The sequence below is a fragment of the Rhamphochromis sp. 'chilingali' genome (genome assembly GCF_963969265.1).
Source record: "Rhamphochromis sp. 'chilingali' genome assembly, chromosome: 3".
NCBI lineage: Eukaryota > Metazoa > Chordata > Actinopteri > Cichliformes > Cichlidae > Rhamphochromis > Rhamphochromis sp. 'chilingali'.
Genome location: NC_137931.1, coordinates 41,207,842 through 41,231,951, shown reverse-complemented (window position 1 = coordinate 41,231,951; position 24,110 = coordinate 41,207,842). Strand labels below are relative to the sequence as shown.

The window sequence follows — 24,110 nt, the reverse complement described above, 5'->3', positions numbered from 1 at the left end:
TTTTTTAATCATTATTAATATTTTTAGCATGCACACCAAAAAAGACTGAACCCCAAACATCAACAGCCCCCAGGAGCTGCTGTCACTTTGTGTATTCTCGGGCTTTCCATCCCCGCTCTCATTATTGATAATTGCAGTTTTTAGTCCCTTGGGCTTGCTTAGAAGTCGCAGGGTGTCCTTTGAAATGTTTCGTGCTCGAGGTAGTTTTTTTTCCACTTTTCCTTTGTAGACTTTTTCAAAACTAATTCTAACAGGTTGAAGCTTCATGTAAATCAACACACGTGCAAGAAAGAAAGAAAGGTCCAGTGATTTACTGAAAGATCTGCAAACAAATACAGGAAATGCAGTATATGATGCAAAAATAGCGGTTATGCAGTTTTAATGTGTTTGAGTCAATATTTGGTGTAACCACCTTTATTCCTCAACACAGCCTGAACTCTATTAGCCAGCTTTCTTGTAATTTCTTTAAATAGTAATAACTCTCCAGGATTCTTGAAGGACATTTAAAGCTCCTTTTTGGATGTTGTATGCTTCAGTAAACAGTAGATGAATCAGTTAAACGGCACGGTGCATTTTTCAGGTCCTGTATCAGGTCTTTGCTGGATTCTTCCTATTTCTTAAGGACCTGGCCTTCATATACTATTGTTTCACAATTTTTAGACGTGAGAGTTTTTCTTTGCACTCCACTTGTTTAATTTCCTCAACTTTTTAAGAACATACTGACAGGTTTCCAGCTAAAGCTCTTTGAAAGTCACTTTTTTGGTCCAACAAAACTTGAATTTTTATTTTTGGAATTTTATGTAGATTAAACTAAAGAAGTAGGGACAGGTTACATGCCGCTTGTAACAAAGTGTGTCTGAAATTGTCATTTAAAATTGGATCTTTGTTAAGTTGCGTGTTGTGTGTAGACACATCACCGATTCATCCCTCGAGTTAAGTGTCTTTTTCTGCTTGAATGATTAATAGGTCAGTGTTAAGTGGTTTGATAAACAAAAGCGCAGTCCTCTAAAAATGGTCAAGTACAAGACAACACTGAAAATTAAAGAAAATACAGTCAATATCTAAAGAAAATCTTTGGTAGACGTTCATTAAGCGCTGAAAATTACAGCTACAACTTTAAAACGGCTCAAGTGGCTCAAAACTTTTCCACAGTACTGTTGTTTTGCACATGTAAAACATCTGCACAAAATAATCCTGCACAGATGGTGATAGTGATGACATTGTGGTGATATTGCACTTGCTGCCGGGTATTTCTAAAACAGCACAGAAAATCAGTTTCTTTCACTGAATACCTTATCTTATAACATAAACTTTACTTTTATCAATTTTTAAACTGCTCACACTAACCGCGACAGAATATACCAACTTGATGTCATAACTTTTCACCATAATTTTCTCTTCCTCATAGGCCGGTTGATCTATATGAAATATTCAACAAACTGAGCCTTGTATTTCACTTCACTTTGCTCACAGTGTGACAGTAATGATGAAATACTGAAATAATGTAACTTCTGTTCAAAGCGATAAAGATTCCTTTGCTTATGACTCTTTATCTTTGGACAGAGTTGTTTTTATGGCCCAGAGTTATGATGTTGTTATCATTCATTGCAGACGACATTTCTTTGTTGCCAAACCCAGAAAGGGACGGAGCAATCTAATTTGGCAGTACACACCAGGAACAAGCTTATACCGAGGCAGTGAGTGGGTGGCTAGCTCATTGTGCCCTTGCTAAAGGCACCCAGTCTACTCAATGAGAGATAAAACAGATTCCCTCAGTGTGGTGGAAACAGTTAAACCATCTGCACATTTTGACCTTCCTGCGTTTTGATCCGTTCTCTCGCATCTTACCTGGTTTCAAAAACTTCTGATGCTTGCCAGTGATTCATCTCCCGCTTGCATCACTTTTCTACCCTTCACTTTCATCTCATTACATACTGAATTACTCCTTTAATACTTCTCTCTTCCACTTTGGTTGTTCCTCCAGCCCGGCGAGCTCACCGTTACCGGCGCCACCACCACAAGACCAGGAGAGAGCGCAGAAAGCACAAGAGGCACAGCCACAGAGAGGGAGGCCACCACGGCAGAGAGGGAGGCCAGGGTCACAACCACGCCCGCTTCTGAACCAAAAAAAAACATCATCCCCCCCCCCCCTTTTTCTCCTCTGCTGCCAGCTGCAGTTTGCCTGTCTCCCTGTCGTCCCCATTTCCCCAAACAGTTCTTCACAATAACAGCCCAAAACTCTCTGACCAAGCCGCCTCCCTCCGGCCTTGTCCCGCACTGCATTGTCCTGCCCTTAGCTCTCCAAGTCAGCCTGTATCATAGTCAACTGCATCAACAGGACAATAATAAATCCCTTTGTACTCTTTTTACTTTCCTTTCTCGGTCCGACGTTCTGGTCATACCCTTGCTGTCTCTTACCTACCTTCTTTCTTGACCCACTTACTCTTCCCTCGAGCTCAACGATGACCTGAAACATGGGGCTACGCTGACCTGTTTTTAAAAAAAAAAATCTTTGAGAACCACACTGAACATTCTTCAGAGAGAAGTTCCTAAATAGGGATTACATCATTGAATTTGCTGTATCAAAATCAGACGAGTCAAGGAAGACGTGTTGTTGACTTGAGCCTTTTGTCTGTTGAACACATAGTTATTTTTTACAAATACTCAGTGTTTACTTCTTGACTCTGCTGCTTTTGGTTCGCTCTTTGTAAGGCATTGTACTTGACTTAAAGCGACGCTGAGTTGTTCCGAAACAGATTTAATTGATTTTCTTTCATTCAGAAGCAGTTGTAATTGAATTATTTTAATTGTTAGCGTTGTATCTTCTTGTCAGTGTAAGACCATTACTTTAGATCAGATGCTTGACCCCAGAGGAAAATGGAAATCGCATCCCTTCCCATTGCAGTTTCATCACATCACACATCAGTCACTTTTCAGAAGTGTTGAACAATATCAAACACCTCCTGCTGCGTCATACATCCACACCTGTCATTGTAGAGGGGGAATCTGAACGTTTGATGTCAGCTTGTCTCAACTCAGCTCAGCAGTCCCGCATTTGCTTTGTCTTTTTTCACAATTTGAGCTGCTGTGGGATTGTGTGCTGTGAATTAATCAAGGTGATGCAGCAGGGTGAAGAGCCTCTCACGTATCTGCTTCGCCTTTATTTTGAAGGTTTACTGCTGTTTTTGCTGCATTGTGTATTCAACAAAAGTATGGGTACATTCATATTGGGGTGTGTCAGACCAAGGATTGCATTAGCTAGGTGCATAAGTATTATTCAGTCCCTCTCTGAGTGATGTTGTCCTATTGTTCAATTTTGCAATTAATTTTATGTAGACGTGCAAATGATTAGCAAACATGGCAGTGAGATCACACTTTTATATATCACAAAAACACAGGACTTTCTTTCATCAGGACAACAGGTCAAGAAAAGTAAAACGCTGATTTGGCCATTAATACAGGGGAAAATGTTGCTATAGAAACAAACTTAAATCTTCACTCCCAGGTAGTTTAAAACATATGTTTTAAAAGCATCCACTTTTTTTATCTGTTTGTCCAGCTTATGCTACAGTCACACTAGGAAAAACAGGGACAACAAAATTATTGGGACAGTTTACAATTAACTTGCAACCTCGCTGCCTTTAAAACGGTTGTTTCGAAGACTGAAATCTGGCCCGTGACCATTTGCACTCAGTTGCCATCTTCAAAGTAACTTTGGTTTGACAAGACAGAGATAAACTGGAAATAAGCTTATCCCAGGTGTTATATGGGTAGAGCCAGGGTACTCCGAGCACATGTCCCATCAAAGGGCTAACACAGAGACACAGACAACCACACCCTCTCACATCCACACCAGTTTGGAAAATCCTCAGAGGCACAGGGAGAACTTCCAAACTGCACGTAGACACCCACGCTCACCATGAGGTTCAAATCAAGAGCCATATTGCAGTGAGACAACAGTGTAACCACTGTGCCACAACCTTTTCATGGCTCGGGATTTGTTTGTCTCAATTTTTAAACATCCAGCCTTTGTAGGGCATTATTAGCAGTGAGTAGTTAAAAGTTAGCTAGCTGCCTGCTAGATTTGTATCATTTCATTAGGTTTTTTTTTTTTTAATTATTATTATTTTACTGAAAACAGCCAGTTGCTGCTTGTGGAAAGAGTGCTGATGAGACTGAACCAAAAAGTAAAGTTAGGGGCTACAAAGATTCAATCTCTCAGATGCTCTGAAAATATTAGTGATTTTTGTCTGTGTTTGTCACTGAAATCATAATTTGATCTGTTGTCATAACACTGACATTCAGAACAAGGTTTAAAGATTAAAGGACTGAAGATGTACATTTTTGTAGTGTAGTCTTCAGCCTTAACCAGCCCTCTGAAGCAGGAAGAATTGAGCAAGTAGTGGGAAACAAGCACGACAACAAGCTGAGATTGTTGCATCATGAATCAGAGCTTTGTGCAGAGTATGAGGATGAATATGATGCAGAGGAGACGGAGACAACAAGCTCTTGCTCGTCTCGTGTCTGTCTGTGTGGATGCCGCATGTGTGCGTTATGGCTGAAGACGCCGACAATGGCTGAGGTCCCAGTGGATGACGATATAAAGGATCAGCAGAGATTAAGGCTTGCCATTTCTGGAGTCTCGCAGCTGTTCACACCTGAGCTCGCCCCTGTCGTGTCTCCTCTTTTAAAGAGGGGATTGAAATGGATAGAACAAGCACTTTGCTCCCTTTTTCTTCCCCTTTACTGCCAGGTTAAATTGCTGTTTTTTAAAGCCAGCACTTGGGGTTAGAGCTTCTGGGATTACACCCCAGCACTTTTATCCCTCATTTCTCTATCTCGTTATACTTTTATCATCACCACCTATACACTTTAGTACCTTTCATCTTTGTCGGGAAGTGGACAATAAGCACACCTAAATTCAGTTTAACTTGTTTTTTAGTGGAGAAAGCGTAGACTCAGGGTTTTCAGCAGCCTCTCGCGCATCTTATGAAAACACTAAACCAGGATCGGGTTATATAAAGTCACTTGAGGTAAGAAAATCTATCCTGCGCACATAAATCCCCCCCCCCCCCCGTCTTTGTTTATCTCCCCTCACCTTGGCAATGACAACGCTCCTCCACATGGAGAAGAATAGTGATCGTAGATCCCTGTATCAGTTTAATTAATCTGCTGCATGCCTAATTAACAAGTTGCATTATCTGCAGAACCCCAGAGCAGCCATGACAAGGGGAAGGTTTTGCTGACGGACAGCGAGTGGAAAGTAAAGAGTGACAGACAGGAAGCCCAAAGAACTGTCATAGCTGTCAAACAGCTGTCACTCGACGATGTCAGACTGACACAAACTTCTTTTTTTCTGTCTTTCCTGTAAAATAGACTGATAAAAGAAAGCGGATGAATAAAAGGGCAGACCGAAGACCTAATTCAAATCAGAGTTGACACACAGGGACGGTTTAATTACAGCTGCGTAAAGGTTGAGCTGTGTGACAGGACTAAATTTTAATGCGATAAAGTGATAAGGAAATGAATACAAGCCAGCTTCTAGTGGTTAATAAGACTAGACATTTGTGTTTAAGGAGAGTCTGACGTCTGTCAATTTTTCATTGCCTCTGCAGAGATTTTTAGGCCTTCCAAACAAGATGCAGAAAATATATTTAAATCTTCTATCCTACATGAGTTGATAGGTTGATATGTGTGGAATTTCTACTGATAATGTTCCATTTTTTATTTAAAAAAAGAGATAAGTCAGAAGTATAATAGACAGCACATAAAAGAGCCGTTTGAATTTAACGCAGAGCTTCGCCCTCTGGACCGAGGGTAATGAACAATTTAGCTTTTGCACATCCGCTGGGACTGAGCTGGTCTTTTAAAGGTGGTTAACCTTTCTCACCGGCAGAGAGGAGAAAAAAAAATCTTTCAATGAATTCAAACAGCCACACTTTCCCTCTTGAAATTTCAAACAGTGTCTGTCTCTCTTTGCTTTTGACTCCTCCTTTTAATCTCCTCCACCCACACTCCTCTCCTCTTCCCTCGTCGGGCTTTCTAGTCAGAGCCCCAAGGGCAGGCAAACAGAAAGCGACAAACTCTTATAATTGTGAGTGTTAATTATGAAGATGAATGAGTTAACAGCGGTCTCTGCCAGCTGTCTCTTGGCTCAGCACCACACCTCGGGGGGGAAAGCAGCGGGCAAAACGCTGAACGTCTTCGCAGCCAGAAGGCCTCTTCTCAGGCTTAGCCACCTATCGTAATTGTTACCCACTTACTGAGTTCCGCATACATGAGATAAGAATTGGATTGATGGGAGTGCAGTGGCATCTTCTTGTGCTTGTAGCTGTGACTGTCTGATTGCCCTCTGTCTGAATGTTGACAGCGGGAGCGCAGCTCGGTTAAATTTGTTGTACATGTTTTTGATGAAGCACGTGCCTAGTTGGAAGAGTGTGACCGAGGCGGGTGCAGCGGCCTTCATAAACACCAATGTAATTTCCAGTGTACGTGGAGGAAAAAAAATCTAATATCCCAGCATGAAATTGCAGATAATAAAACAACGTTACAAGAGAAAATCTTTCTAGGATGACGACTTGAAGGCATAGTTCACCCCATTATCAAATATACATGTTTTTCCACTATCCTTCTCAGATTGCATATGGTCTGACTTATCCAGTTCTGTAGTTATCTGCAATTGAGAGATGGCTGCCTTCTCTCTCTAGAATTAAATGGAACTTGTAATGACAAACTATGCATTTGAAAAACATGGCAGCAATGTGTTTTCTTTGCAGAAGTCACCACCTGTTAATTATTTAAAAGAAACACATCCTGTATCAGTTTGTCTGCCAAACTATACCTCTAAATTAAAGGAAGCTGCATTAGTATTCAGCTGAAGGATCATTAATGTTTACATCCTGTCACAGTGTCATGGGCACAACCTCTTGTCACAGATATATGCGTGCTTCCTTTTGCAAAGTGATACTGCTGGCAAGGCTATCTTGATTATAGAAAAAATATTTCTGAGGAAAAGACATTGAAGCTTAGTTTTTCAAGGCGCTTCAAGCGCTACAAAACCAACGCCATCGTAGTTCTGTTATAGTCGAGAAAACAAAAACAGCTGTTTAAGAGTTTAACATCTGTAAAATTGGGCAACTCATAGTGTAAATGGAAAGTATCAGTCACTTTGCACATACCTCGAGGATTGATCAGTTAAATGCCTAATAGTACTGTGATGCCTGTTAGTGTTATAAATGAATTTTCTGAGGAATGATCAGAGCCATTAATCATATTGCAGCGATTTTCACTTAAAGCGCTTTGTGCAACAGGCTGCTTTCACCCATTCAAACACACATTTATAAAGTGCTTATTCCATACATAAAGCATTCACACATCTGCACTCACACACTAGCGAGACTACGACTAGGACACCCTGACCTGCAGACTGGAGCAGCCAGAGGTCAAAGTCAAGTCTACCGCCTGTTTGCAATGACAAAGAGCGTATGTTTGTGGGGATGAAGGAAACCAAGAACTTCTTTCCCCCATGTATTGTAACATCTATCTGTTCTCTGGACCTGATGCATTTGAACAGGACACTCATCAGTCATGACAGCCTGATAAGAGCATTAGAGGCTGTTGTCCTTCCTCAATCACACGCAGACAGACTATTGATTTCGTGATTAGGCTGTCTGTCCTGGGTTCTTATTAAGTCCGTCGATGGCATCGGCAGTACAATTGCATTGACTGACTGCTGAGCGTTTTTTAAATGACAGGAAAACAGACTGGTGTAGCTTATACCACTCCTATGTGTCCATAAGACACTCCAGGTAGTATCCTGTCCCATATGCATACTACTACTCTCATAACTCCCTATCTCAATCTCATAACTATCTCATGAGGATTTTTTTTTAAACTTTCGCCTCCCTCCTGAGGACTGCTGCATCACTTATCTAACATAGTGGAAACCACACTGCTGGTATTTGTATAACATCGCAGCTCTGTCTGATGCTGAGTTGAGACAATTTATCACTGTAAAGAAAATGGTTGGGATGGATGGATGAATGAAGATATGTTACAGTGGGATTATGACAAACGCAAAGCAGGAAGCAGTGAAAATGCTCCCTTTTCTCCTCTGTGATATAAATACTCAAAGTTTTTTGTTAGAACAATCCATTTAAACTCTGGGTGTGTTTGTTGTTTAGCCTCTCTGGGCCATATTCACACAGCCTCTGTGGATGAAAAACCCATCGCCTGCTTTCTGTTCCTCTCGTCAGCTCACACGCTGCTTGTTTATACCGCTGCAACAGAAAAACAAGAGGCGCTCGGTCAACAGGAGAGATGGAAGCAAAGTAATAGTTTGCCAAACTGACAAACATCACTTCTTTGGCTCTGTTCCCTGCACAACACTTCAGTCTGTGTGTGTTCGTGTCGACTGTGAGCACAGACACAATATCGCTGACGCTGGGCTCATCTACAGCTGTGTGAATGTGGTCCACAAGTATTTATCCATATTTATTGATGTATGTTCTTATGAATTCCAGTCCTGTCCCTGTATTATATTCTTTACAAGACAAATGATCATTAAAGGAAACCCTTGTTTGGATCCATTAACTTCTTGCTCAGCGTGGTTATTTGTGTTTGAATTACTAAAAAACAGTATGCACCTTATTTTGCATTGAATTAAGCTTTTCTTTATTATTATTATTATTATTATTATTATTATTATTATTATTAGCATTAGCATTATTAGCATTATTAGCATGTTGTCATTTATGTGCCGTACACTGTTCATCACTGCAAATTACCAGAATCAGAATCTTTCTAAGCCACCTTGGTGTGTTGAAAGAGGATTTAATACAAATTATATTAATCACTTTGTTCGTATAATCATTACTAATCAAAATAAAAAGTAAAACATTAGGTGATAAATAAGATTTTTTTTAAAAACTGTAAATTCATTTTTAAAAACTAACAAATATTAAAGGAAAAAGCCTTTGAAGGCAGATGTGGCAGATGAGCCATCCAGCCCTAAAACATATATATGTTTATTAAAAAATAGTTTGTCGTTTGGTGAATGAAGCAGCCATAAACTGGCTGGTTTAGGTAAGCATAAATATTGGAAAAAGGGGAGAGAGCTAAATGGCTATAGAGGAAGAGACTATATATAAATGTAAAAAGCCAGCATCTTATTTTGGAGGGCTTCTTTTTATCTATGATGACACATATACCTACCAGTTGAAAAAGCTTGTAGTTAGGGCTAGATCAGGTGACCCTGAATCATCCCTTGGCGATGATCCTGCGAGCAACAGGGTCAGACTGCTGCAGAACTTGAGGTGATATACGGCGATACGACAAGCATGTCTTGTCCACTCACCTCTTTTGACTGTCCAGGTGTTCGCATACCACTGCAGCGTGTCAAATGTTGTCTTTTCTCTCCAGTTGTTTGTGCTTTTCTCCTGTCTCTCTGTGCTTTCCTTTTTCTTTTCTCTTCTCTCTCCCTTCACCGTCCAACCAGTCACAGCAGATGGCACTCATCCCTGAACATGGTTCTGATGGAGACGTCTTCCTGTTGAAAGGGAGTTTTTCCTTCCCACTGTCGCATTCATGTGCAGTAATGTGCAAAAGTCTTGAGTAACCCTTTGTTTCTTTGTTATTTTGCTAGGAAAATAGGAAATACATGAGGTAAGTTATTGAAATATCTGCTAACATAAATGGAAATGCAGTTTATATAAGACAGAGTTTGTCATGTCTGTCCCGTTTGTAGCAACTGAAAATAAAATAAATTCATAATTATAATAAAGGTCAATCAAATGGACCAATATGGCAAGGCCATGATGATCCACTTGGTAAAATAAATCCGCTTGGCATCTTTCTTGGCCTTAAGACAACAATTCTGATGGCTAAAGATCCAAACGGGACACAAAAAAAAAAAAAAAAAGACAGAGTTTGTGAAGTTCTGAGGAGCTCAACAGAACTCCTCTTTTAATGTTCACTGCCTTTTGTTATGTCCTCTCTCAACATGATCTCAAACTGCTTGTCAGGGTCCTGGGTCTCCTGACCCAGCGTTTTTAGTTCTTTGTGATTTTTGTATTATTGTACTTGTGTGTGATTTATTCTATGGTTTCTAGTTTTGATCCCTTGCCCTTTATGTCTCTCTGTGTCCCCTCTGTTCTGTGTAAGTCTGTGTCTGCATGTTTGAGTTTCCCTCTGTGTCTTTTGGGTCATCGAGTCCTCTGCCTTACTGGTTATGTCTCTGTGGTTCTTAGTTGCTGTCTCCACCGTGTCAAGTTCGCGTCTCTGTGTCATACTTCCTGTATTACTTTGAAGGTCCGTGTCTCATGTGAATGTGTTCAGTTTACGCTTCCTTGTCTCGTCAGTTCTGATTTCCCTCAGCTGTGCTCTCCTTCTGTGTCTCATTCCCCTCATTACTTCCCAGTGTATTTAAACCCTGTGTTTCTCTGAGTCAGTGTCGTGTCGTACCCTCAATAAGCTGTGTGGTTTGCTGCTGTGTTTCCAGTGTTTTGTCTCCAGCTACAGTTCAGTATTTCTGCTACAGTGTTTTAGTCCACCAGCGTTTTTTGTTTGTCTTTTGGTGGATTTAGTTTAGTAAGAGGTTTTCCCAGCAATAAAGCTGCGCTTTAAGTTGTACTTCTGTGTCTGAGTCCTGCATTTTGGATCCACCACTCCTGCTTGCCTGCCTGCCACAAAGCCAACCATGACAGCTTCACTGGGGAGGCCAATCCATGACTGATAATATTCAACAGGTTTTTTTTTATATATATATATCCATGCATACTTTTACTGTACTGGCAGTAGGGATGGGTACACGGTAGTAACCAGACTGAAAAGCAGCGCACATTTCGGTGCTTTATTTTTTCCTGAAATGTCATACACTTTGGATTCTAGCCAATCATTTTACCTTTGCAAGCGTAGTAGGCGGGCCCAGGTACGTACGTTCTTTTAGAGCCGAGCGACAGATAAAAAATGCCCAAGGCGAAGCGGTCAAAAGTCTGGCTGTACTTCACAGCAAAAGATGCAAACTCAGCAGCCTGCAACAAGTGCTTTAAGGTGATACTGTGATACTGTCAAAGGAGGTAACACCTCAAATCTGATGAAAAACCTGGCGACGTATAGCATTTTGTTAAAAGCCGAGAAATGCGCCGTATTTCATAGCTTGCTGCGAGATCTCACACCTTGCACATCTACTGCGGGTGTGGTGCCTGTTATCGGACCCGGAGTTAGCAACATCCCCCAAGAACCCGAAGAGGAGAGTCCTGGCCCCTAGCCCTGCCAGTGTAGCAGAAATGATGACGGATGATGATGGCAGCAGCAGTCGTTCTTCTCTGCGTGAGTAGCTTAATGTTATTCGTGTGTAATTTACGTTGAGTAGGCTAACCACGTTATTAAATTTACGCATGTAAGGTGAACCAGCAAACACCGTCGTAGTTACATGCGGCTGTCTTCTTGTTTGATGGCAGATACTCCCTTCACCCTGGCCAAAAAGGCTAAAATGACCAAAGAAAGAGTGGGAAACAGTTAAACATGAGAGGTTTTTGGACAAAGTTTGTGTTTTTTGTCCATTGATTAAGCACTGCTTCCAGCCCAGAGTGATACCATATATCCCCTATAGCTGCAGAAAAGGCTAACATTGTTATCTTTTTACAACAAAACACCTGAACATGAGGTTTTTGGACAAGGTTTGTGTTCTCCATTCTTTAAGCACCGGTTCCAGCACCGGTTCCAGCACCGTTTAAGCACCGGCACCGTTTCAAAAGTTCAGATTTGGTACTGGTATCGGATAAAACCTAAACGATACCCATCCCTAACTGGCAGTGTGTTTGACATTATTACCAAGACTAACAAGTTGAACCAAACTGTTCCACACCATGCTGAGATGTGCCAGGATTTTACTATTAGCTCTTTGGAAATCACATTGTTGATACAAAAATACTATTTTATTTCTGTCAAACTATGCTATCTTTGTCTATTTTCTTTTCTTTGTAGAGTCAGCTAAAGAAACAAATGGTTCAAAAGATGAACATCATTTGTGTTAGGTGCCTTTTTACGATTGAATGATTCAGTGTTAAGTGCTTTACCAAAAAAACTGAAACAAACAAAAAAAACATTGCTCTGAAATTTTAAGGTATAAAGATCCACTGATAACAAATGGAAAAAATAGCTAATGTCCAAAAAAGACATTTGAAAACCCTCCAACAAGCCTGGAGAACTGTGGCTCCAGACCACTTTAAATAATTGCAAATACTAATAAAGAAATGAGGGGTGGCTCCTGATTTTTCCAGAATTTCATTCACAAAATTTGGACCATAGACTTTCTGGATAGACCATTAAGTAAATTATGGTATCTCTCATATAATTACAACATTCTCCAAAAGACAGCTCCTGGACACACAAGGATGGTTTCAGTTGTTCAGTCAGGCTTGCAATAGGTTGTGCTTGTTAACAATTGGAGACTGAGACTGAGATTGTGTCAGTTACTTCGTTACTGAGTCACAGGTCAACAGCAGAGAAGGTGAATGTTTAGTAGATGATGCTGTCCTTTAAAAATAGAAATGTGAGTTTTTTAAGCTTTTTCAGTCCAAAACCTGTGCTGATGTAAAAGCCTTCTGTAAGAAATAATTAAGTGCTGAAAAACTAATGTAACCAATGGCTGTAAACTCTGTTTTTGTCAAATTATTTTATCGTCAACAGTCTCAACCGTGTCCCATTCATTCCTGGAAAAACCAAACTGAACGTTTTTGCTTGTGTGTCATCAGAGTGTGTCCTCTCCAGTTACCATTGTGTTCATTTATATGTGAGAGATTCAGTTTTGCTCTAAGCTCCATCTGCTCCTCGCTGACCAAAATGTGCTCAGGACATCCTTTCCAAATATCTTTAGATGAGACGAAATATTTTCCTCACATCCAAGACACAAATAAAACTAATACAATTTTGGCCTCATTTTTTTTTTCTTAATATTCCAACTCAGTTCTGGCTGAGGCAACAGGGTAGGCTGCCAAGGGCGAATCCCTCAGTGGCACAAGTGAAAAAGCGTAGGAGGAAAAGACGAAAAGAAGGAGGAGACAGACAAGTGAGGAGGATCAAAGGTAGGAGGAAGGAAGGAAGAAGGTGAAAGGGGAATTCGAATGAGTGGGAGGGCTTTTGTTTTGGAAGCAGTTTGTGAATACTTCTACTGTTGCACCATCTAACCTCGGAGACCTTCACTTCACCTGAACTTCCTCTGATGAGTGCTCTCCTATCAATGCATGGTTTCATTGCCTCACAACACTGTTTTGTGTAAGAAGCCAATCTCATCTTCACTCCCTCAGTCTCTTTCTCTGTATTTCTTCCCTGCATTGCTCTTCTCATTTTTCTCAACTCTTTTGATATGTGACTCACTCATTTCATTATTATTCCAAAACACCGGAAGAATCCACACTGCTGGGTTCAGTTTCACGACGACAATCAGTCACTTTGAATGTAGCGTCTCTTTTACGCTCCCTGCTCAGGCGTGTTCGCTAATGTTTTTCACTCAGCTCAAGTTCCAAGGACAGTGCTCATTAAGAGTGCTTACTGGGAATTTCTGTTAAATTCAAAGCTGAAAATGACCTTCAGCTCTCCTCTGTTGCTGTGTTGTACTGAGAGATTTGTTACAGGCACTTGGAGCAGCGCTCCAAAAAAATCGCTTAAATTTCATCCAAAGCCCTCAAATGTTTGGCTCCGAGGACCAGTATGCACCTACACGCTCTGAGCCGAGTGTCCATATGGCTTATAAAAACATACAGAGGATCCTACAAGAAGATTTTTCTCTGAAAAGACATTAAAATGCATTATTTTTTAGGTCAGATTTGTGCTATTTCTTGCAATACAACTTGGCTTTGAGATGAACAGATAAATTAGAGGCATGAAAAGACTTCTCATCCTAACCTTGTTCTTGGGTCGATATTGGCCTCATCTGGCAGGCATGGCGAATCGATGCGGATCTCTGGCATTATCTTGCATTATTGCTTAATGACACTGCCAAAGTTCAAGAAGATTATGAAAAGCAACAAGGGGTTTAGCATCATCTCAGGCCTGACAGTCTCTTACTCCGTCTCCACTCCGCCTCTCCCATAAGTACTGTCTGTTTTTATCTTACACATTAACATAAAAGGCTCCAGGCAAGAACGCACATATACATGAACACCGAACTGCTTATCCAAATCAAAAAAAGATTAATGTGCATCTTAACCCTGTTTATCTTCCTCATCTTTATTGTGGCCAGGTTGTTGAATAGCTTTGCTCATGAATCTGCGTTCAGGCCCGTCTTAATGATGGCGCGCCGCAGATGGCGGCCTGTCAGCTCTCTAACAGCTTCTTTTACAGTTGTGTGTGTGCGATTGTGTGTTTGTGTGCATGCATAAGTCAGGGCGGAGGAGCAATGCCAGCAAAATCATCAGTCTGAGCCAGGTCTTTCACACACCGGCGACCACGCATTCTGCTCTACCAGCTGTGTATACGCTGTGCGGTATTTTGTTATATGACCCCATCAGATGATCAGGAAATCTGGCTCGATTAAGCTTGTTTTAGCACATCTCAACTCTCATCAAACATGGGAAGCAACTAAGTGCATTTTCTCCAATGTAATGTAGCTCATTATATTTCTCTGACAGCTATTAGCTGCAAATTAAGACCATGGAAAAGTATAATAGATAGGCATAGCTGCTGCGACATCACTGGGTCTGTAGCCTCGAGACGAGCCTTTTCACTGTCATCACATCTCACTCTTGAATCACTGACCAGTGAGCATATTCTGGATAAACCTCCTTTCTGACACCTAGAAAAGCCCATAAAGTCAGCAGGAAAGAGTTCTGGGCAGAGGGCTGTTTGTCCCTGCATTTCTGCAGGACTTAGATTGTTTTTGCAGCCACAGTTATCACCTCCTGGTGGCTTTTGAAAAAACTGCAGGTTTAGTGCACTTCCAGTTGGCTTTATTTTTCAGATCCAGAAGCTATATCCATTTTTTATATTGTTTATGATTCAGAGTGAATTTTCAAAACTTAATCCCTCTACGCATAATATAAGGGTGATCTGTTACCTTTTCTTTATGGTTAATATTCAGCAACTTAGTTTGGTATTTGTAGTTATAGTACTGTAAAAAAAATACTCCATTACAAGTGAAAGTCCTGCAGTAATGCTCTAGTCAATGTACTTGTGTACGGAAATGTGTACCAAAAACGGCAACATTATAACAATCCATAATATTTAATTATCACTGCAAAGCAAAGTTTATGAATTTTCCTCTCTAATTTTCTAATTAACGAAATGTTTATTCCACTGTCGGGTTGGTTCATCTGTAACTTTGCACATGTTTTGTTTGGTCTTACAGTCCTCATTTGTAAAGAAGCCTATAACTAATAAGCAGAAAAATGCAGTGACAGTTGCAAAGGCAGTGTCTGGTGGACTGTAGACATGTAAACAGTGAAAGCCAATTTTCAGCACAAGTGTTTTAATGGGTATGAATGGGTTGAGCTATCATTAACATTCACTTACTGCGTTACTGTTAAAAATCAGTATTGTATGACTGTATAATTGTGCAACTAAAAGAAGCCAGAACCTATAATAATATCCATGAAAATGAATCAAATCACGAAATAGTTAAACATCAACTTAAATATGCTCTATGCATCCTGCTAACCCTCTGTTAGCAGGATGCATAAATGGATGGATGACCTGAAATGCTCATAGTTGGTTTCTGTTGCTCAGTTCTGATCAGTATAGTAAAGTTTGCTTTCTGTTGCTAACCATTTTCTCCCTAGAGCTTGTTGTGTTGGTTGCAGGCTATATTTGTTATAAAAGCGCATCTGGTGCCTTCATTTGTATTCTTTTTCTTTCTTTTCTTTTCTTTGTTTTTTTTGGATAAGCATGACACATTCACTGAAGGGACCACCTACTACTAGCATGACTAACATGTGTAGGTTTTGTTATGCTTCATCTCTGTAACATTCGAGTTGGTAAAGTTGCAGTTGAGACTCTTTAGAACAGGTTTAATAACATCTGCGTCAGTCTTTATTGTTGATGTTAAATGTTTACAACTGATGGAAGCGCACCCACTTCACACATTAGGGTGTTTAAAAGTTTTTTGTAAGCTGTACCCTCACGGTTCCCAAACTTCCTCATGGGATGCCACTTGGCACAGCTGGTTGAATAAAAGTGAGTTTACCAGATTTTACTGATCTCTGCTTAAGGTGTTGTGGAGATAAACTGAAGGGCACAAAGCTAGTTTGTCTTTGCAAGGAGTTCAAACAACAGTACAGAGTACAACGGAAGTGTGCATGGTTTTTGACCATGTAAACCTGGAATATTTTAAGAGACTTGTGATCTGCCGTGGTTACAGAATTCCATTATAACACTATAACTCGTACATCAGCATGCGGTATATCTGAAAGATTACATATATAGACAAAGTAAGACAGTATGAAGCCTTTCATTCAGTAAGGTCAGCTTGACAGAGAAGTAGCAGTCTTACAATTTTTCATTACAAAGGCTAGCCAAGGCCTGCAGTTACAGCTACTGCCATAAGCAGTACTATGAGGAAGAATAAGGTGTTAAACAAAAAAGACAACCCAACCTTTAAAGTCTGACATGATTAGCCATTTCTGGGTCCAAAATCCTCTTCAGTTCCCAAATTGAAACAAACACTGCAGCATCACTGAGAGTTAAAAACTCTTCCATCTTTAATAAAATGATCCGTGTGGCTGCTCTACCAGGTGTAACAATTAAGTTTAACATCCGAGCATTCATGAAAAGCAGGATTTATGAAGTTTAACATGGGTAGAAGTTAGCAGGGAGTTAGCTTGCTAGTTTTAGCTAAAGATGATACACCATATTCTGACTGAGGGATTTCTGAAACATTAACACGTACATCTCTGCTGCCACTTCGGACATAAATGAAGACAAAAAGCTAAACAGCAGCGACAGCTTTAAAATGTGCTGCAGATGAATAGGGATAATAAAAACCCAGAGAGGCCGGCAGTGCTCACCGACTATTTTTCAGGGCTTGTTCATTAAAACTCGCTAAAAACCAAGAGCCTTAATAAACACAGTGTCGTTTGGACCCAGAGCAGGGTTCATATGTCATTGCTTCATATTTCTGGTTGCCAGCCTGTCACGGGCCTAACACAGCGAAACAGACAGCAATTCACACTCACATTCACATCTATAGACACTTTAGAATCAGCAGTTAACCTAACCCCGCTAACTGCACCTATGCCAAATGATATTTAACAAAACTTAAGTTTTAGTCATTTCTCTCCAGCTTTTAGCTCAGAAGTTTGGATTCTTTGTGCCTCTTTAGGAAAGTCACTTAAAGTTTCTGTGAAAGATCAAAGTGCACGCAGGCCTTTGGGTGAATACTAGGCATCGTCATGACTAAGGCTGAGCAGTTTGTGTACTTGGATCCATTCAATTCCTTCTCTCTCAGGCAGGACCACAATAGCTCACTGGCTTGCCAATTTCTGCATGCCACTGCAAGGCCAGATACCCGAATCTTCCTGCATTCCCCATCACTCTGCATTCCAAACGTTTTTCAGCCTCTCCTTCCTTTTCCTCTTATATGTCTTTTTTCTTTTTTTCATTTCATTCCCAACAAACCTTTTTTTTCTCCCACCTATCTCTCTTCCACTCCTCTTATTCTCTCTGTTGCCATTCACACTGTCATTTCCTCTGACTTTGTGTTTCTGCTGAGGCTGTCTCCTTTCTGTCATCTCTTCCAAACAGACCCACAAACTAACACCGCACCTCTGTCCATCTATACACACACACACACACACACACACACACACACACACACACACACACACACACACACACACACACACACTCACTCAGACTGTTTCATTACCCTCCTGCTATTTTCTTTCGACCCAATCCGGGAGAGCTGAAAGGACCCAGCATCAGCAAGACTCTCACTTCTTGATGACGGAGCTTGACAGCTCACCACCACAGAGAACAGCCAATGTAAAGTTGAAGGCTGGACTGTGGTAAAACTAAAATTCACTATCTTTAGAAGCATCTATAGATGTCAGGGTAAACTCTCCCTTTCATTAGCCGCAGTGCACTCCATTAGATGGTTAACGCTTTCATTAAACTGAACACTGCTGCCTGTTAAAAATGCCCCTCACTCTCGAGGAAAAGTACTCACAATTTAGCCAATTAACCATCTCCAAAAACCAAGTGTTTCTGATGCATAATACGTATCACCAGCATTCTCCTGCCGAATTACACACAGAACACACAAGGCGCTATGAGAGACTGTTCAGAAGGATTGGGTAATTTCTAAATCTATTTCCCATGGGCTCATGTTGCATGAATATGGGGCCATGTTGGTTTAAATCATATAAATGTTGAGAAGTGATTAATAAAAAATATAACTAACACCTAAGGGGATCGTCTCAGGGACATTGCATCAGTTTAATCTTTGCTTGTAATGTCAAAGGTCAATAAATGAATGGTGTCTTTACACATTTGTAGAAAGTTTCTGATACTAGTTTCCCTCTAATCATGGAATATATTACGAAAGCATTAATAAGCTTCCAAAGAGAGTAGAGGTTTCTTTGTTATTTATTGTGACACTGGCACAGCACATGCTGAGAAAACAGGGCAGGATTGTAGTTTCTTTGGAAGATGAGAGCCAGCAGCAGAAGTGTCAAGTTTTCCCTTCAGCAAGCCGTTTTCAGGGACATAACCACACTATCTGTAGTCCACAGAGCCTCAGTGATGACATGCTATCAGTAGTAAAAAATTATAATCTGGCTATAAGATTAGTAATTACAGTAGTTATGAATTATTATGGACAATTAAGTTGTGGCCTTAAGTTGATAAGCCTTGAGTTAATAAGCTATGGCCACATTATAACTAAATTATGCCTGTATCTTTATATTGCATATTTACTGAGCACACTGGGTTAGATCTGCACAGTTATTATGAAAGATGAGGCCCGGATAAATTTCAAAAATGGTGTAGAGAAGAAGAGTTGAACAATTGGGGGGGAAAAGCAGCATTCAAACTGTAAAAACTGGCAAGTAAGCACAAGTTCTAATATGCATATTGATTGCTTCTAATTATTATTATTATTATCATCATTATTATTATTATTGCAGTCATTTGTAAATCTCATAAACCCATATTTTGTTGACAATACAACATAGAAAGCAGAGATGTTAGCTGATTTTTGGATTTGATGGCAAAACGTTTCAAAGGATTGGGACTGGAGAAACAAAAGTCTGGAAAAGTTAGTGATGCTAACAAGAAACAGTTGAGGGAAGATTTGTTCTGCGGTCAGACAAACGTGGACATCCCATCGTCCAGAAAGAGAAAAGGGATGGTACCGCTTGTCATTAGCTCTCAGTTCAAAAGCCCACATTTCTCATGGGCATTAGTGCCTATAGAATGGGCAGCTTACACTTCTGGAAACGCAGCATCAGTAAAATATATACAGGTTTTGTGACATCTTTTTCATAGGCCTTTCATATTTCAGCAAGATGCTGCTAATTCAGATAGTACATCTATTACAACAGCATAGCTTCATCTAGTCCAGCTGCACAACTGGGCTGCCTGTGGTCCAGACCTTTCACCACATTAAAATATTTGGAGTATCATGACATCATTACAAATAAGACTGTTAAAAGAAGACAGGATGCTACACAGTGGTAAACATGGCCCTGTTACTGCCATCAAATTCAAAGTGACCTTATTTTTTTCTTTTGCATTTTAAACATTTAATATGTTTTATGTCTTATTGAGAATTAAACACTGCATTCTTTTTACAGCTTGGGAATTTGGGTTGTAACTTAAACTGATTTTTCTGCATGACATCAGTAACATGACTAACACTGTCTCTAGTACATCCATGAACATCTGCTTATATGCATATCTGTCTGCTGATTTTTAATGGTTATTGTGGTTCTTAATTTTTTCTTTATCGTGACAACTTTTTGACATGATCGCTAAGGTGGGTTGTTTTGAGAGTTGGATTCTTGAGTGATCTTATTTTGGATCCCTGTCTCAGTCTCATTGCTGCATTGCTGTTCAGTTGTTGTGATGTCATTACCGCTGGTTTCTCTCTTGAGTTTATTTTCCTTTGCTTTGTACTTTCAGATCTTTTTCTCATCTGTTCAATTCTAACATCTGGCACCTGTAGGCTGTGTGGAGGGTTTTTTTAGGTATACTCTTTCACAGCCCTGACCTGCCAAAATAACACAGTTTCTGTGTTGAAGTTCCTCAGGATTGCACTGCATAGCTTAAAGTCTGTGTCAAGCTGAAGCCTCATGTAAAGACTTCAATAACTGTATGTTAGAATAATCTCACAACATGATAACTACTCAAAGATCTCATTAAAACTCCTGCCAGTGTTAAATAAAAGTTGATTAAATCTTCTATTTATCCTTTGTGTAATAAAAGCTTTATGAAGCCTGTCCTGTGTGGTCAGTAAACATCAGATTTTATATGTGGTCTAGGATCCTAATTTAGTTATCACTTTCCCACATCTTATGAACTTGCAGCCATGGAATATTATTATTTTCACCCATGTCATGGTGGAGCTCTGTAGATAGTAGATAATGTGTGATAATTTTCCACAAAATATCTTGTTGAAGAGGAAGCTAGGTTGAAAAATGTGACCATAAGCAAGGAGGGAGTATAAAGGTTAGAGAGTTTATCAAAAGGCTTTTTTCAATAATTCACATAGAAACTTGATGTAAAAAAAAAAAAAAAAAACATAAATATATAGTTTTACACTAAAAACCTACAGTTTGCACAAGTGTTAAAGGGTTAGTACGTGTTATTAATCTCTGGCTCTCTCCAGCAGATGGCCCCGCCCATCCCTGAGCCTGGTTCTGCCAGAGGTTTCTTCCTGTTAAAAGGGAGTTTTTCCTTCCCACTGTCGCCAAAGTGCTTGCTCATAGGGGGTCATATGATTGTTGGATTTTTCTCTGTATGTATTATTGTAGACTTTACCTTACAATATAAAGCACTTTGAGGCAACTGTTGTTGTGATTTGGCGCTGTATAAATAAAAATGAATTTAATTAAATAAATGTGTTTCCCTCTGGACACATAGCATATGTCCGTATGATAGTCATACTCATCCCATATTTTTACATTCCAACTGTTTTTTACTGTTATTACACCACATGAAATACACAAATCTCTTTCTAACAGCACATTGTGTGTTCCAGTTATTACCCCTTTAAAGCACTTTGTGATTCTTTTTGAAACACCCTGTAAAGGTAGTGTCCAATATTTTGTTATGACCTGAGTTTGTACTGATGAGCTTATACTTTCATGTTTAAACGGGATGGATACCAAAAATTCTTTAGATGAGTCCATCACAGTGTGCCAATGAAGCACACCACAAGATGGTGCTAATTTGAGAGGAAAATAGTGGGGACAGGTAGTTTATATACAGGTAAGTGACATAGATATAGATGAGCCTGATCAACTGCGATGTAACTGATCTATGGAGTGCATTGGGTCTGTTATAAAGCAGCTTGTAAGCCAGCAGGTCTGATCTCACAGATGAAGACTTAAATTGAAACACTTGGCTTTGGTTCAGATTGATGCTGCCATAATAAAATAGATAACACACAAAACCCAGAAAAAGTCCTACATTTCCAGTTTGTTCACCTCAAAAACTTCAGGAGCTGTACAAGTCTTTGTTAAGGTCCTTCTTCAGTTGTAATGAACCCCATACCAAAGTGGCCACTAGTGATTAAAGTGTGCTGAAGTATGAACCAACTGATTTTATTATAAGTTAGGTGTTAGTTATTTTCTCAAACCATAAAACTCTGAGTCAATACAGCACCAACATGCACAAACCCAGGACCTCCAATAAGAACACTGCAGCCACCATTAATACACCTTTCAATCATGTGGAAAGTCAAGTGTGAAAAAAGGTAGGGTCACCAACGTCCTCAGCGCAGGTGAAATCAATCCCTCAGTACAATATGGTATTTACCCTGTAACATTTAGTGTTTGTGACTCACTGACATTTCTGTCAAATAGTCAATTTTACTACCAGGTCGCTTCATTCAGAATCAACTGACTCAATATCTGTGCAGCAGTGATAATGCGAGACAATGAAATTCTCACTGTATGAAAGTAACGAAAAAAAGCTTCAGTGCTTCTTTTATTGCCCTTCTTTATGAGAGGAAAGGTGATAATACCTTCCTACAGTTGAAAGTGACACCGCAGCAGATGATTCTGGAAAACAAACTATTAATGTAATTGGATTTCTATTTCATGCCACAACCTGCTGATATGTAACCCACAGGTGAGCTATGAACATCATGCTGCTGTGATAAATTCTGCTTCTTATCAAGCTGTTGCCCAGCATGAACATTTATATTTTAAAAAGCTCTATAAATAAAGATTATGAGCTATATTGGATCATCAGTGTTAATTTATTGTAATGTTTAAAATAATTCAATTTGTGTCAGTTGTGTCTTCAGTTTAAGAACTGCTGCACTGCCGGTCTTTAGGTTTATGAATAATGAATTTAACTTCAGTCACAGAAAGCTTTAATAAAGGAAGGAGTTACAATGGATCATCTCTGCAGCTGGAAAAAGAGATATCAGTGGACAAGATGAGCAATTAATCTCAATGTGACAAGCTTTTCTTATTACCCTATATGTCTTTTAATAAAATCCAGACTTGGTAATAAAGTCTTATCATTATTATTATTATTGTTTATATACTGTAGCCTGTATGAAATATCATTGTAAGTATCTAAAATGTGCTTATGAAATCCTTATAAAATCTGTCATATCATTCATTTACCTCATGATGTGTAAGAAATGCGATTAGAAAAAGATACAGGTCATCTTTTTTTATTACCATTTTTACATTTTATGCACTCACCGGACACATTTAACATATTGGAAACCCTCTTTCCTCAGGGATTTTGCTCCATGTTGTCACTATAGCATTGCACAGTTGCTGCAGATTTGTCAGCTGCACACCCATCATTGCAAATCTCCACCACATCACAAAGGTGCTCTAATGGATGGAGATCTGGTGACTGTGGAGGCCATTTGAGTACAGTTCAAAAAAACAGTTTGAGATGATCTGAGTTTTGTGGAATGGCATATTATCCTGTCGGAAGCAGCCATCAGAAGAAGGCTACACTCTGGGCATAAATGGATGGACATGGTCATAAGAAATACTCAGGTAGGCTCTGCTGTTTAACTGATGCTTAATTAATACTAAGGGGTCCAAAGTGTGCCAAGAAAATATCCCACATACTGTTACACAACCAACAGCAGCTTGAGTTGTTGATACAAGGCCAGCTGGAGCTATGCTTTCATGCTGTTTATGCCAAATTCTGACACTCCAATATCAATGTTGCAACAATAATCAAGACTCATCAATTTTCCAATCTTTGGGGTCCAATTTCGGTGAGCCCAAGTAAAGTGTAGCCTTAATTCTTAGATGACAGGAATTACACTCGGCATGACTGTTGTAACCCATCTGTGTCACAGTTTGACGTGTTTTTCGTAAAGCGATGCTCTTCTGGTTAATCGAGTTGCGCGGAGGGAGGGGGGCTGGAGCTATCATAATCAGAGGGTGAGAGGCAGGGTACACCCCGGACAGATTGCTAGTCTGTCGCAAGGCTAACACGAAGAGACTGTTTATACTCATATTCACACCACCTATGGGGAATTTAGAATCAGCAGTTAACCTAACCACGCTAATTGCATGTCTTTGAACTGTGGAAAGAAGCCAGAGAGATCTCACACAAACACGAGGAGGACATTCAAACACACACACAGAAAGGCCCCGGCCAGATTGTGAAGTCAAAGTCAGCACCTTCTTGCTGCAAGGCAACAGTGCTAACAACCGCACCACCATGCATTATACATTTAAAGTCACTTGAATCAACTTTATGCTTCATATCTACATGCTTAAATGCATTACACTCCTGCCATGTGAGTAGTTGATTAGATGTGTATGTAAACGAGCACCTGAACAGGTGGAGAGAATGAAGTAGTTAGCAAGTGTATATTTACACAGAGCAAACAGAGATGTAATTAAGAATATTAACTATGGCTGCACTTCAGGGCTGAGGTATTTAGCGTGCCTGTCCACTCAAATGTA

The 24,110-nt window shown here is 39.9% G+C and overlaps 1 protein-coding gene across 3 annotated transcripts in view; it reads left to right on the top strand.

Moving 5' to 3' along the window:
- The window catches only part of ncanb (neurocan b), a 174,660-nt gene extending 166,088 nt beyond the window's left edge, over nt 1-8,572 (top strand). For all 3 annotated transcript variants that reach the window (XM_080876810.1, XM_080876808.1, XM_080876809.1), the window contains exon 16: nt 1,985-8,572. In XM_080876810.1, coding sequence (XP_080732936.1) covers nt 1,985-2,121 — 137 coding nt within the window. In that variant the 3' untranslated portion in view covers nt 2,122-8,572. The remainder of the gene's footprint in view (nt 1-1,984) is intronic.
- Nucleotides 8,573-24,110: the final 15,538 nt, after the last annotated feature.